We start from the raw sequence: 13597 nt of genomic DNA on the forward strand, positions 1-13597 counted from the left end.
TGTGCCTCCTGCCAGGTCTGTCATCCAGTGATCTTCTGGGCCTCTAAGGCCCCTACAGTCTGCTGGGAAACCTGCTCACTTAGCACAGCCAGCTCCCGGTGACAGTGCCTATGTTACAGTTCCTGCCCCTCATTCCCTCCAGACGGAGCAGGCAAGCGCTGACTGTGCACACGGGGTGGTGAGAAAGCCTTCACCTCGCTTCGGCGTCTTCTCCTTGGTGACCCCAAATGCATAGTGGACAAGGAGCTCCCCTGGTGGTGATCTTGTTTCTTCTGGGCGCAAGGCTGTAGAGTCTGCTCATGCACATCCCCAGCTGTTGTGCTGGCCAAGTAGGTACCGCGCATCCCCAGTACTCTAATGATCTGATTTGCCAGGAGGGCTGTCATGTCATTCAAGGCCATCTGGGACCTTGTCTAGGAGAGTGTCAGCTCCATCCCTAGGGACCTCCCAAAGCAGCATACCGATGACCATGTTACTAAAGCCCACATGTGAGAAGGAAGGAGGGACTGGGTGGTGAGAACCCGGCTGGTCACCCACCCTGCACTGAAGCCCCTTACCTGGGAAACTTGACTCTCACCCTTCCTCAGGTCCCTGACCCAACATGACCTTGGCTGATATAAGCATCCTAGACTCTTTCTGTGGAGTGTGTCCCCATGAACCAAGCACCATATGGAAGGTTGCAAACCTTGGCTGTTTTGTTTTTAGATGACCCCCCCCCATTTCTTAGCTGCCTGAAGCACTCAGAATAGAGGGAAACACCGGGGCAGCCCAAGACCAAGATTTTGTTTATCATGTGGGGAGAATTCCAGTCTCTCCCACCCGTGCACCCGGGTGTCCGGAAGTCTCGTCACTACCTGAGCACTGACTTTGCCGCTGAAGCCTCCCCTGCCACCACTGTGGACTTCAAACTTGGAGACAAGGCTGACCAACCAGTGCTTACTTGTGATGTGACCATCCCACTCCACAGAGGGACTGCGGCTACCTGGGCCCCATCAGTATAGTGATAAAGGTCCTTAGTGTCAGCCGTGGACAGTTTTCTACGGTTCCCACAGGCCCCAGTGCAGAATCCTGACGTCTCCATCCTGCCATGTCTCCATCTCACATTCTCAGCTTCCCCAGCTCAACCTGGTTGCCTGGGATATGAATCAAAGCACCCGCTTGCCCGAGAGGCTCCCTACTGTCCATTCTAGTACTTGGGTACCCAGACATCCTGTGTGATGTTGACAATGTGGGCTTTCAAAAGAGACAGTCTTCGAAGAGCTGTGACCTCACACCCTCCTCCTCCAGTCTCCCCCTCCCTCCATACAGAGGCTAAAAATACCCCTAAGTTCCCACGTGGCCTGCCCAGCCCAGTCCAGCATAGTCTAGTCCAGCCCAGCCCAGCAGGCCTCCTTTGTGGGCCACACTTCAGCCTAAGTCTTGCCCTTTGGTCTACGATCTCAGCAAGGGATCCTAAGGAAGTCTACTAACAGGTAAGATCAAGGGATCTACAGGAGAAGCTTAGTAGAGTCCTCTACAGGCAAGGAGTTCCTGGGGGTCTGATGGGTTCAGAGAGGGAGGTTGAAGTTGGACCCTAGGAATCCAGCCAGAGCCACATTAGCCAGGCTAGATTAAAGCAATTGCCCTTCTGCCTTCTCACCCATGGGCAGTCCTGGTAAGACTCTAACCTCCCCTCTACCCTCTAGCCTCTGTGGACTGCAGTCGGTGGCAGCAGGTGTTTCTGAGGCCCCTTGAAGGGGTGCTGGGTGCACAGGCCTGAATGCACCCTGTAGCTCTAGTCCGTAGCCGAAGAGCCCAGCAATGACGGGAATGCAAGAACTGTGGGCGGTGGCTTGGGCATAGCCTGCCCTACATAGGTCCCAGCTGATACATTGTAACCCCAGTCAGAGGCCTCCATAAGAAGTTAAACAGGATAGATTCCTGGTGGTTACGAGGGCCTTGAAGTCACCAGTCCCCTGAGCCTCCCTTTGCAGGCCTGGTCCTGAATAAGTCCTCAGGTAGGTCCCTGTGCTGTAGGAAGGAGATTGCATCAGGGACTGGGACATAGGCCTCAAGTTCTGAGCCCACCCCAGTCACAGGCCCTGAGGTTTGTCAGTTCCCTGGACAGGGCTTGTCCCTTGGTTCCCTCAGTTTTCAGGCATCCACCAGATTCGCTAATCCCCCAGCACTGTGGTGGCTGTGTGAGGCTCCTGGGAGGGGCAATATGCTAGCATCATGTAGCTTTCAACTGAGGGACTCAGGATAAGTACATCCATGCAGACCTTCCCCTCTCCTCTCCATCCCTCTTCCCCCTCCCTCCCTTTTCTCCCCCATCCCTTCTTTCTTTCTAAATGAATATTTTTGGTCTCGCTATGTAATCCAAGTAGGCCTGGAGCTTGCTGGTAACCCCACGTGGCTCAGCTTTCTGAGGGTGGGGATTGCAGGCGTGCCCTGCTATGACCAATGACTGTTTATTTCTTTGGTGGTTTCCTTCGGGTTAGAAATACCAGACATGAAAACAGTTAAGTCTAGAAGTTGGTCCACTGACAGGCCACGTACACAACGTGATGGGAAAGTTGTCGTAGTTAAAACTGAGTTCCCAGTTGCAAGCGTGGTTCTGAATTCCATTGCGGGCTCCCCCGCTTGCTAACTCTGCAGTCGTGAGCAGATAACACAGACTCTCTATGTCAGTGTCTCTGTAAAATGATAGCACTCGCCTGGCAGCATGATCGTGGGGCCGAATGTGAGCACAGGCAGTGGCTGTGTATAGAGACTGTCCCAGAGGGTGACCCAAAGCCTTTTCACCTTTAGTCTCTCCATCAGAAGTCAAGGAAACAGGACCAGAGAGGATGTGGCTCAACCAAGTCACCCAGCAAGGTCATGCAGACAGGCTGTGAAAACCAATGGTGCAGAGTAAAACCTAAAAACACCTGCAGTGGCTTGCCCAGCAACACGGAGCCAGAGAGAGGAAGCCTTTTGGGTACTTGGAACAGAGAGGTTTCCTAGCCCAGAACATCTATGCTATGGAAGATAGGAGGCCCAGAGCTTGTGTTCTCTACATGGTCCAGTATTACTCTAACTAGTTGGCTATGGGTAGATCTAACCTTCTGATTCCTCCCTATAAAGTGGAAGCAGCATTCTGCTTGCCCATAGGACTGAGGACCTAGGATAGAGCAGGATGTGGGATGCCCCAAATGCCCCCACACTGGCAACATGCAGTAGGTGGGCGCTTGCCAGGGCTGGGGATGACTGGTGCCCAGGCAGTCATACAATGAATCACAGGTGAACGAGATGGTAGCTCCCATATCTGACCCTGTTTTCTTATTTAGGTGCTCAGGCGAGCCCCAGGTTCTACTTCTGGGGGAGAGGGTAGACCGCAAGGGTCTCTGTGGGCACTCATCATGGTGAGGAATCTCGACAACCTGGACTTCCATCTGCCTTCACACGCCCAAGACATGCTGGATGGCCTGCAGCGTCTGCGTTCCCTGCCCAAGCTGGCCGATGTCACGCTCCTGGTTGGCAACGAGGAGCTGCCCTGCCACCGCAGCCTTCTGGCTCTGAGCAGCCCCTACTTCCACGCCATGTTTGCCGGCGACTTCGCTGAGAGCTTTTCGGCCCGTGTGGAGCTGCGTGACGTAGAGCCGGTCGCGGTGGCACAGCTGGTGGACTTTGTGTACACGGGCCGGCTGACCATCACCCAGAATAACGTGGAGGTGCTGACCCGCACCGCCTCGCGCCTTCACTTCCCCACTGTGCAGAAGGTCTGTGGCCGATACCTCCAGCAACAGTTAGACGCCACCAACTGCCTGGGCATCTGCGAGTTTGGGGAGCAGCAGGGGCTATTAGGTGTGGCAGCCAAAGCCTGGGCCTTCCTGCGGGAGAACTTCGAGGCGGTGGCCCAGGAGGATGAGTTTTTGCAGCTGCCTAGAGACCGGCTGGCCACCTGTCTGGCCAGTGACCTGCTACAGGTACAACCAGAGCAGAGTCGGCTCGAGGCCCTGCTGCGCTGGGTGCGCCATGACCCCCAGGACCGGTCTGCTCATCTGCCCGAGCTCCTTAGCCTGGTGCATCTGGATGCTGTGCCGAGGCCCTGCGTACAGCAGTTGCTGGCCACAGAGCCACTGATTCAGGAGTCAGAGGCATGCCAGGAGGCCCTGTCCCAGGGCCACAGTGGGGTGAGTGAGGGACAGGGGACTTCCAGCCAAGGTGTGGAGGAGGAGCCTAGAATTCCCACCTGCATGGGGAGAAAAGAGTGGGCACCCTCAAAGTGCCCGACTGAGTATGGTTCCCTGCTAAGACTGGTCCTCCGAGAGAGCATCACCATTCATCTCTCAAGTGTGCCTCGCTCTGAGTACCAGGGGAAGAACCTTGACCTGTCTCTACCTTTAAGAAGCCTACCGCTGAGTGAGGATGAGTCTAAATACAGATCTAATGCACAGTGGAAAGGCCAGCACTGGGGGGATTCTAGGGCATCTTGGCGAGGACAGACAGTCAGGAAGAATTCCCTAGAGGAGTCAGCATGGGACCTGGGCACAAGGTGCACGGGAGGGAAACATAGGAGTTGGATGGGAGGATGATGAGGGAGAACTATCCAGGACATTGGCCCAGCTGTACTATTGGGCCTGTAACTGGCACCAAGGGCTCCTGAGGGGGCTCCCGCTGAACCTGTATGGAGTTCCAGTCCTGCTCATGCTGGCAGTGGGCTGGCAGCTGGCGGGTCCTGACAGAGTGACAGGCCTAGCTGTGGTTCCCCCAAGAGTAATCGGGAGTACCTGGAAAAGCCCCTGTATCTTCTGAGAGATACAGCTCTTCACAGGGTGGGGGTGTAGATGGTGTGTGTGTGTGCACTGGGTAAGAGTGCAGATGGGGTGGGGGTGTAGATGGGGTGGGGGTGTAGATGAGGTGGGGGTATGCCCTGGGTAAGAGTGTGGATAAGGTGGGGGTGTGCCCTGGGTAAGAGTGTGGATGGGTTGGGACGTGCAGGGGGTAAGGATATGGACAGGTTGGGGGTGTGCACTGGCTAAGGGTGTGAGGATGGGGTGGGGGTAGCCATGAGTAGGGGCGTTCACAGGGCAGGGGTGTGCACCACCATGCCCAGTCCATGCAAACATGCATGCACAGGTGCTCACAGATGCATACACACATGCTAAGGCCCACCTAACCTCAAGCACAGACACTGGCAGATCAACACCCATGGGCCCTTGCACTGGACAGAGAGTAGCTGGCCACTCTGACTTGGCTCTCACTCACAGGAACTTCCTGGCCACCCACAGAAGATGCAGGAGGTACTGGTGGTCGTAGGAGGGCGGGCCCTGGAGGAGGATGAGGAGGGTGGTGAAGAACCTAGTCGCCACACTGGGAACTTTGCCTTCTACAACACCAAGGCCAGTAAGTACCTGCCATGCTTGTCCTGGACAGGATCCATGCATCACCTTGGGGTAGAACCAGTGAGATGTCCAGAGAAAGGGGGACCTGACAAAGCCCTACCTGCAGAAGGTTGAGTGTCAGACCTTACCAGGCTAGCAGGGGAGTCTGGAGGCTACGAGGAGCTGGGTAATACCTTCAGTTGGTTCTCCCTCTGGTAGAAGCCCCACCTCTGGTTTTTATTAGGCCCTGGGGGCTGAGATAAAAGGTCTCCTAGCCCACACCATACTACTCAGGGTGGATGTCTTAGCCCATTAGTTGCCCTAGGTTCCCCTGTCCTGTGCACCCAGTGTGGGAACCAAGGATCTAGCAGGAAAATGGGAGCTAAGAGGGTGCAGACAGCCCAGGAGTTAAAGTTCAGGTTCTGCGTCAGCCCAGACTGGAATCCAATCTGGCCCTGGGGCAGGTCATTTAACCTCCCTGGGTGTGTCTTGATTTTTCTCATCTGTGAAATGGGTTCCCATGGTTGTGAAGAGGCCTGGGGAAGGGTAGTAGGGCATCCCACAGGCCGTCTGCCCAGGAGGGCTCTTGGGAAAGAGCTGATGTGGGCTGGTTGGCTCCAGGACTGAGGCAGGTCGCCAGCACCCACTGCATCAGCTCTGGCGGGCTGGAGGAAGCCCAAAGCCAGCAGGCTAGGTCAGAGACTGACGAGTAGGGATTTGGGGTTGACGTCAGGAGAGAGCAGCTGGCTGGCAACAACGGTCTGCTGATTGTTGGGCCATCCTCACCCTGGGGTGACACAGACATGAATCAGGGGACACTCTGTTCCCATCCAGGGTGCCAGGCCCGGCTCACTGTGAGTCCTAGAACTCTACATGTTCCCAAACTGTCATAAACAGTCGACAGTATTCCAGGAGACTTCCCCAAGGCCCGGTCTCCCACAAACACTTGCAACGAGTCCATTCATAGGGTTTGACTTTCCCACGCCTGTGATCTCTTGATGGTGTCTTTCAAAGCTCTCCTCGTGGTTCGGTCCCTCACAACAGCGACAGCAACCTAACAACCTCCACCGGCGGGCATTTCCCATGCGTCCCGTATCTCATACCACATCTTTTAAAATCTGTCTGTCTGTCTGTCCGTCCATCCATCCATCCATCCATCCATCCATCCATCCATCCATCCATCCATCTATGGGGTGTGTGTGCACCATGGTGCACAGGTGGAAACAACTTGCCGGAATTGGTTATCTTCTTCTGTCATGTGACATCTAGGGATCAAATTCAGATCATCAGCCTTGATGACAAGAGCCTTTATTGGCTGGGCCATCTCTCAGATCCAGGTCACCCCCATTCTATAGACAGGGAAGCCGAGGCTGGGCCTTGTCTAAGGTCACACAATGGGTGCATGCAAGCCAGGATTTGGACTCTGCTCTCCCTGCTGCAAGGCTGGTGTCTCATTCTCTGGATATCCTGTCTGCCTTGTAAATGGAAAGAGGCTCAGGATGGATGGATAAATGGATGTATAATGCCCACACACGGTCGATACCCCCTGTGACAGAGGCGGACTAGGTCCATTTAGGGTCAGCAGGGTGGGCTTCAGGCCAATGTGCCAGCAGCCTGCAGATTTTGAGCTGCCTTTTATACCCTTGTTCCACTCTTGTCCATCCGGGACCCAGGCTCTAAGGGCGTTGTGGGGAAAGCAATGAGCTGGGACACCCCAGGCTGTCTCTGACCCTGTTTTCTTCGTTACTAGTGTGGGGGAGGGGGCGTTTCTGCACTCAGTTTCTAAAAATGGAGCCAGGGCAGTGGGGGGAGCAGAGGACCTGCAGGCACACTGCCACTCTGATCTTCTGCCTCTCTCCCCGCCAGGGCAGTGGATGGCACTCCCAGACTTCCCCGATTACCACAAGTGGGGCTTCTCCCTGGCAGCACTCAACAGTGATGTCTATGTCACAGGTGGGTGGCCCAGAGCCCCTAAGGATTCCCTGATCAACTTGGTACTACGCTGGCCTCTCCAACCAACTCTCCTGCCCAATAGGAGCCTGGAAAGTCTACTAAGACCTTCCAGACCTTTCTACACATCTGAAAGTGAGGGATTTCCAGAGGTAGAGATGGGGGGACCAGAAACTCAAGGTCATCCTTGGCTACATAGCAAGCTTGAGGCCAGCCTGACACAAACAAGCAAAAACCAAAACAATTTTAAAGCAAACGAATAAAAATTCTGACAGGTGCTAGGAGCCACCGCTGTGTGTACTGAACCTCTCTCTGGCAGGTGGCTCACGGGGCACCAAAACAGACACCTGGTCAACCACCCAAGCCTGGTGCTTCCCGCTGAAAGAAGCTGTCTGGAAGCCTGTGGCACCCATGCTGAAGGCCCGCACGAACCACGCCAGTACAGCCCTGAACGGAGAGATCTATGCCATAGGTGGTGAGGTCTCCCTCCCTGTCACCATGCCCCTCATTCCTAGAGCCACCAGTCCCCACCCCATCCCTCACTGGGGATGTTGCTGGGGAGAGCTCTCTACCTTCTGGGGTTAGTGAACCCCATGCAGGTTGTCCTCAGAACCCCTGTCTGGGTCATCTTGGGTAGACAGCCCCTGTTTTTCTATCCTGGAGAACTCAGAGACTCAGAACCAGCAGGAATGATCACACACCCCAGAAACAGGGACTCAAACCTCAGCTCAGCATCACTGGGAAGTCTTGAGGGTGAATGACCCACAGTGACCTTCAGGCTGCTATCAGCCTGTCACAGGAACCACCTCATCACCCAGTGCTACAGCAAAGACTTTCTCTGGAGAGCACACTGGCTAGATGAATATTAAAATAAGACCCAGAGGTGGCCCCGAAGAGCTGCAGGCGACAGTGAATTGAAGCCATTTCTAATGCCTTAGGGGACTGCCCTTTTCTCTAATAATTGCTGTGTTCCTGGCCAGGAAACAAAGAGCACCCAAAGAGCACCCATAGACCTGAGACCCAGGCACCTTGGGGTGCCCAGAGACTCATGCCTTGGGGTCTCACAGATGCATGTACCTCATAATAAGTTATTACAATTGGCTCATCCATTTCACTGGGGGCTGTTGTCATAGTTTTATGCCTTACAACCTATTCGCCCAGGACTTGCCCTAGGGACCAGTGCCCACTATGCACCCCCATACCACTTCTTGGTGTGGTCTTGGGAAGGCCCTGCCTATGAGGGAGCCCAGTTCACTCCCTCCCCAGGTTCTACCTCCATCATTCCCCTTCCCTTCCTGGTGCCCTAGAGCCACCTCTGCCACCCTACATGTTCAGGACCCTCTCCTACGTCTAGACCCCAGTGCCCAACTCCCACCCAGCTAAGGACATCCTTCCGTAGGCACTGCCCTGGATGCGGTAGAGGTGGAGCGTTATGACCCCTATACGGACAGTTGGACTCCTGTCAGCCCGGCCCTCAAGTATGTCAGCAACTTCTCAGCTGCCAGCTGCCAGGGCCGCCTCTACCTAGTGGGCTCCAGCGCCTGCAAGTACAACAGGCTGGCTCTCCAGTGCTACACCCCCGTGACAGGTGGGCAGGCCTCCCTGATGGCCTGTACTCCCAAGGGGACAGGTCCGGGTGGGGCTTGTGGTTTCTGAACCTGGCAGAAGGACAGCCACGTGGGGAAGTGTAGGTTGGATAGATGCAGAGCCCCAGGAACTCCCCAAAACCGGTGGGAATGAAGTGGGAGGGAGGCCTCACAGCCCACTGTCCCAGGCTTGTTCCATAGGCAGTGAGGATGCTGGAGCTCTGGAACCCTCAGAGCGGAGCCCTCATGACCTTCCCCAGTGAGGAGCTGCCCCCTCCTCCTGATGAAGTTGCCCACCCATGTGCCCCGCAGATGCATGGAGTGTGATCGCCTCACCTTTCCTGCCCAAGTACCTGTCCTCTCCACGCTGCGCTGCCCTGAATGGTGCCCTCTATCTCATTGGTGACAACACCAAGAAAGTCTACGTGTATGACCCGGGGGCCAACCTGTGGCAGAAGGTGAGTCTCCCTATGCCTTCCTCTGTCTACCCCTGAGATGCGACAGAATGGGGGTGTGGAAGAATGCCCCAGATGCCAACAGAGAAGCGAGGCAGGCCTCCAGGCTTTCTCCAGAAAATAAGGTGGTCCCACAGTACCAGGGATGATGGAGACACAGACCGTTGCTACTGGTCACTGTCAAGTCCCTTTCCTCTGAATTCTTGTGTTCCCTTCTCAGGGATCAGATCCATGTTCAGGGTGAGAGCCTCTGGGGCAGCTGGAGATAGAAAGGAAGAATCATCTGTTAGCCGTGGGGCGGTGAGCATCCCACCCCATGGGAGATCAAAAGCAGGCAGATCCTGAACTAAGAGGGTGGAGAGTACCTTCTCAACTTGTCCCTCTTTCTTAGCCACAAGGCCCAGGAAGGGGTAGAAGGTGAGCGTGTCCAGACTCCATCGCAAGGAACCAGAGCCTGGTCTTTCTTCTCAGTCTCAGGCTGATGCTCTGGACCAGTCCATCTACCTCTCAATTCTTAGTCCCAGGAGCCTGATGAGCCAGCTTGGTGACAGAGGGCCCCCTGAGTCCTACTGCCCATGGTTGCCCTCTGGTTTCAGTGTTCCCTGACTGGAGGCCCCATTACCATAGCTAAAGAAGTAGAGAACAAGCCCTGCCAAGGGGCTGCTTCCCTGAGCCTCTTCATGCGGAGGCAACACAGGCTTTTTCTGGTACATCTGTCCTCTCCTTGAGAGCTGCAGTGGAGCCAATGCTCAAACTGACCCCACTGGAGGCAGCTCTGGGCTCAGACCTCAGCACCCCATTTGGATCCTTGACACCAGAGACTGAAGGAGAGAGACATCCTGTTAGATGTAGGTTGGTGAGAGACCATGGCGCCACTGGTAAAGCCTTTGGTATAAGCACGGTGGGCAGTGGATGAGCTCTGGGATTCAGGGCCAGCTGGCTGTCCCCAGCCCCACCAAGGGCATCCTTGTTTTCACCCTCCAGTTGCCCGCTGGCCCCTGACAGCTGCCATCCACAGGTGCAGTCTCAGCACAGCCTACACGAGAACGGTGCCCTGGTCTCTCTGGGTGACGCGCTGTATGTGACCGGCGGCCGCTGGCAGGGCATGGACGGCGACTATCACGTGGAGATGGAGGCCTACGACACTGTGAGGGATTCCTGGGCCCGCCACGGCTCCCTACCCCGTCTCTGGCTCTACCACGGGGCCTCTACCATCTTTCTGGACATCTCGAAGTGGACGCAGCCCTTCAGCCCCAGTGCCGGTCAGGAGCACTAGGAAGGGAGGTGTTCCTGGATCCGTTCTTCATTGCCCTGCAGAATGGCTCCTTTTGTGCTTGTCTTCTGGTCATTGTGAGCTGCTGCCCCCTCCAGGGCTTGGGCTGGGCTCAATATCAGATGTCACAGCTGAGGACACAGCTCTCTGGTCTCTGGTGCTACCAAACTTTGTGACCAGCGGTGAGAGTGAGACCCTGCCGCTAACGTTTGGTGGGGGAGAGAGCCCTGAAGACCTCAGAGAAGGAATCTGAGGGGTCCTGAACTACACTCGCTGAGCAAACTGGCTCCAAAGTGTCAGCTTTTCTTGCTCTACCCATCCATGGTTTTGGGGGGAAGCTGCACAAATTAGGGGTTCAATGGGGGTACCCAGAACTCTGAGCCAGGACCTCAAGCTTGGGTGCTCTTTGACCATATCCACAGCTTCCTCTCTCCCCTCTTTCTTCAGATTCCACATTCACCCCACATGGGGTGGCTGGATAAAGGCCAGGCTCTCCCCACCCCTGGCTTCTACATGTTGGTACCGTGTTTACAGATCTGCTTCTGGGATGAAGGTGGCTCCTGCCCCACCAGGGGTACCTCTGACACCAGGAAGGAAGGCAGGGGGATGTGGTACGCGGCAGGAGAGTGAGGCAGTGGAGGATCCCCTTAGAGAGTGACTCTCGACCTTCCTAGTGCTGAGACCTTTTAATACGTTCCTCATGTTGTGCTGACCCCCCCCCACACACCCCATAAAATTGTTTTGTTGTTTCTTCATAACTGTAATTTTGCTACTGTTATAAATTATAATGTAAATATCTGATACGCGGCCCCTCACCCTAGTCTTCAGGGACTTCTGGAGATGGCACCTGGGTGTGTCAGAAGTTTGCTTCCAGTGGTCTGCTGGGATGGGGTGGGGCTAATATCTGATGGGCTTCACTGTTGGTTGGTCGGGATGTGATTTGGACTGGCTGAGGTTGTGTGTGGCTCAACCTCCACATATTCTCTGTGGGTTTTTTCCTCCCTCCCATCTTTACTTCCTTTGTTTCTTCTCCCTCTTCCTCTCATCCAGAACGAGGCACTAGATTTGTAACCAAACAATAAAAGAATCTCACTGTGTGCGAGTGCATGGTCTGTCTGTTACAGTCTAGTAAGGACCTAGACTGTAGGTTGGGAATTGATTGGGCCAACACCAGCTACTAGCCCTCTGAGGCCTTGAGTGGCCCCAGCTCCCACTGCATGTGGACTTCTCCAGGCCCAGCCCAGGGGACTAGAGTGGCCCCTGACACCCTGGCTCTGAGGACAGGACTCAGTTTCATCCTGCTTTTGCAAGTTCAGATTCACTTTGCTCCTAGGCTAATTCAGAGATCAAATAGGGCAGGGTATATGTGTGTTTGTTTCTAACAGAAGGGAATCCAGAGTTAGGTTCTGAATGCTCCCAGGGTATGGTGGTTTGAATAAGAATGGCTCCTGTAGGCCATTTGAATACTTAGTCACCAGGAGTGGAACTGTTTGAAGGGATTAGAAGGAGTAGGAGGTGTGGCCTTCTTAGAGGAAGTGTGTTGACTGGGAGGGGGAATGGATGATGGGGCTGTAGGGATGTAAGGAGACTTTCTGGTTTCAAAAGCCCATGCCAGGTCCAGTCTCTCTCCACCTGCAGATCAGGATGTAGCTCTTATCCTGTGGTTGATGGATTTGGTGAAAACAGTGTGAAGACTCTGCCCACGGCGAATGACCTATTGTGTGTAACATGAGGGGCCTGCTTGCTTGTGTTTCTGTCCTGCCCGGCCCCCCAGCTGTTTAGTCCCAGAGAAAAATCACACTGAGATCTCTATAAGTTATAAAGCTGATTGGCCCATTAGGTCAGGCTTCTTACTGGCTAACTCTCACTTCTTGATTAACCCATTTTTCTGATCTATGTTAGCCATGTGGCTCAGTACTTTTTTCAGTGGGGCAGCTCACATCCTGCTGCTTTAGTGGTCTGGGCAGGAGTGGGAGTAATCAGCTTCCTCCTCCCCAGAATTCTCCTGCTCTCCTTACATCATTTCCACTTCCTGTCTGGTTTTCCCGCCTACACCTCCTGCCTGGCCAATCAGCGTTTATTTAAAACATGATTGACAGAATACAGACAATTCTCCCGCACCAACTGTGTTTCCTAAGTGTTCCATCTCAGAGCTCTGCCCCCCATGAATGTCCTACTGTGTTTTCTAAGCAAGCCATCCCAGGGCTGTTCAAAGGCAAAGGCTGAAAGAGTGCAGTTGACTCTAATCAGAAATGGGGAGTTGGGTCGGGCAGTGGTGGTGCATGCCTTTAATCCCAGCACTAGGGAGGCAGAGGCAGGTGGATCTCTGGGAGTTTGAGACCAGCCTGGTTTACAGAGCGAGTTCCAGGACAGCCAAGGCTGTTACATAGAGAAATCCTGTCTCAAAAAAACCACAAGCAAGCAAGCAAGCAAGCAAGCAAGAAAGAAAGAAGTTGGAAAGGCCATGCATCTCAGGACATGTGTAAGCAGGAGAAGTCCTGGTGTGAGAACCTGTGCTGTCCAGGGCATGATCCTTAGCTTTGCTGAATTGTGCCTCATCTGGTCTGTCTGAGTCAGTGACATGCTCAATGTTCCAAGAGGAAAATTCCTCCAGCTAGGGAGCTGAGAGTCTAATAAAGGGTGTCTCCAGCTGGGGGCCAGCTTCAAGGGAGTCCAGGCAGGGCTGTGGAAACACCAAGAGCTAGCAACACAGGGTATCCTGACCACCTGCTCCTGGGGACACAGGAAGACAGTGGATGGTGCTGAGAGGGCTCCCGGGGAGCACAGCCATAGCCACAGTGCCTGCTGTGCAGCAAAGATGTCCTAACTCTCCTGTCCCCATCTCCTGCTGTGCAGCAGAGATGTCCTAACTCTCCTGTCCCCATCTCCTGCTAGTGCCACCCTCTGGCCAAACTAGAACCTAGGGAGGGGAAAGAGGGTGCTGGCACAGTCCACTAAAGCGACCCTCAGGACACAGAGTGGGTGGGA

At 54.7% G+C, this 13597-nt stretch overlaps 1 protein-coding gene across 3 annotated transcripts; it reads left to right on the forward strand.

Annotated features, from left to right (window-relative positions):
* The first annotated feature begins 1345 nt into the window (after positions 1 to 1345).
* On the forward strand, positions 1346 to 11706 carry Klhl30 (kelch like family member 30). Of its 3 annotated transcripts, XM_085696528.2 has the most exons (9): positions 1346 to 1472; positions 3309 to 4154; positions 5232 to 5367; positions 7212 to 7298; positions 7615 to 7770; positions 8695 to 8883; positions 9194 to 9339; positions 10355 to 10620; positions 11057 to 11706. In XM_085696528.2, exons 2-8 carry the CDS (start codon positions 3381 to 3383, stop codon positions 10610 to 10612), a joined length of 1746 nt encoding a protein of 581 aa, XP_085552654.2. In that variant the 5' UTR covers positions 1346 to 1472; positions 3309 to 3380; the 3' UTR covers positions 10613 to 10620; positions 11057 to 11706. The 3 variants fall into 3 exon arrangements, with proteins under 3 accessions (XP_085552654.2, XP_048297696.3, XP_085552662.2); XM_048441739.3 differs by having other exon boundaries at positions 10355 to 11706; XM_085696536.2 differs by lacking the exon at positions 7615 to 7770 and having other exon boundaries at positions 10355 to 11706.
* The last annotated feature ends 1891 nt before the right edge of the window (positions 11707 to 13597 follow it).

Source organism: Myodes glareolus, chromosome 1 (genome assembly GCF_982192425.1).
Source record: "Myodes glareolus chromosome 1, mMyoGla1.1, whole genome shotgun sequence".
Taxonomy (NCBI): domain Eukaryota; kingdom Metazoa; phylum Chordata; class Mammalia; order Rodentia; family Cricetidae; genus Myodes; species Myodes glareolus.

Coding starts and splice junctions, on each gene's coding strand:
- Klhl30 (XM_048441739.3), top strand. CDS start 3,381: ATGGTGAGGAATCTCGACAACCTGGACTTCCATCTGCCTTCACACGCC. Junction 5,368..7,211: donor CTTCTACAACACCAAGGCCA/GTAAGTACCTGC, acceptor TCTCCCCGCCAG/GGCAGTGGATGGCACTCCCA. Junction 9,340..10,354: donor GGGCCAACCTGTGGCAGAAG/GTGAGTCTCCCT, acceptor TGCCATCCACAG/GTGCAGTCTCAGCACAGCCT.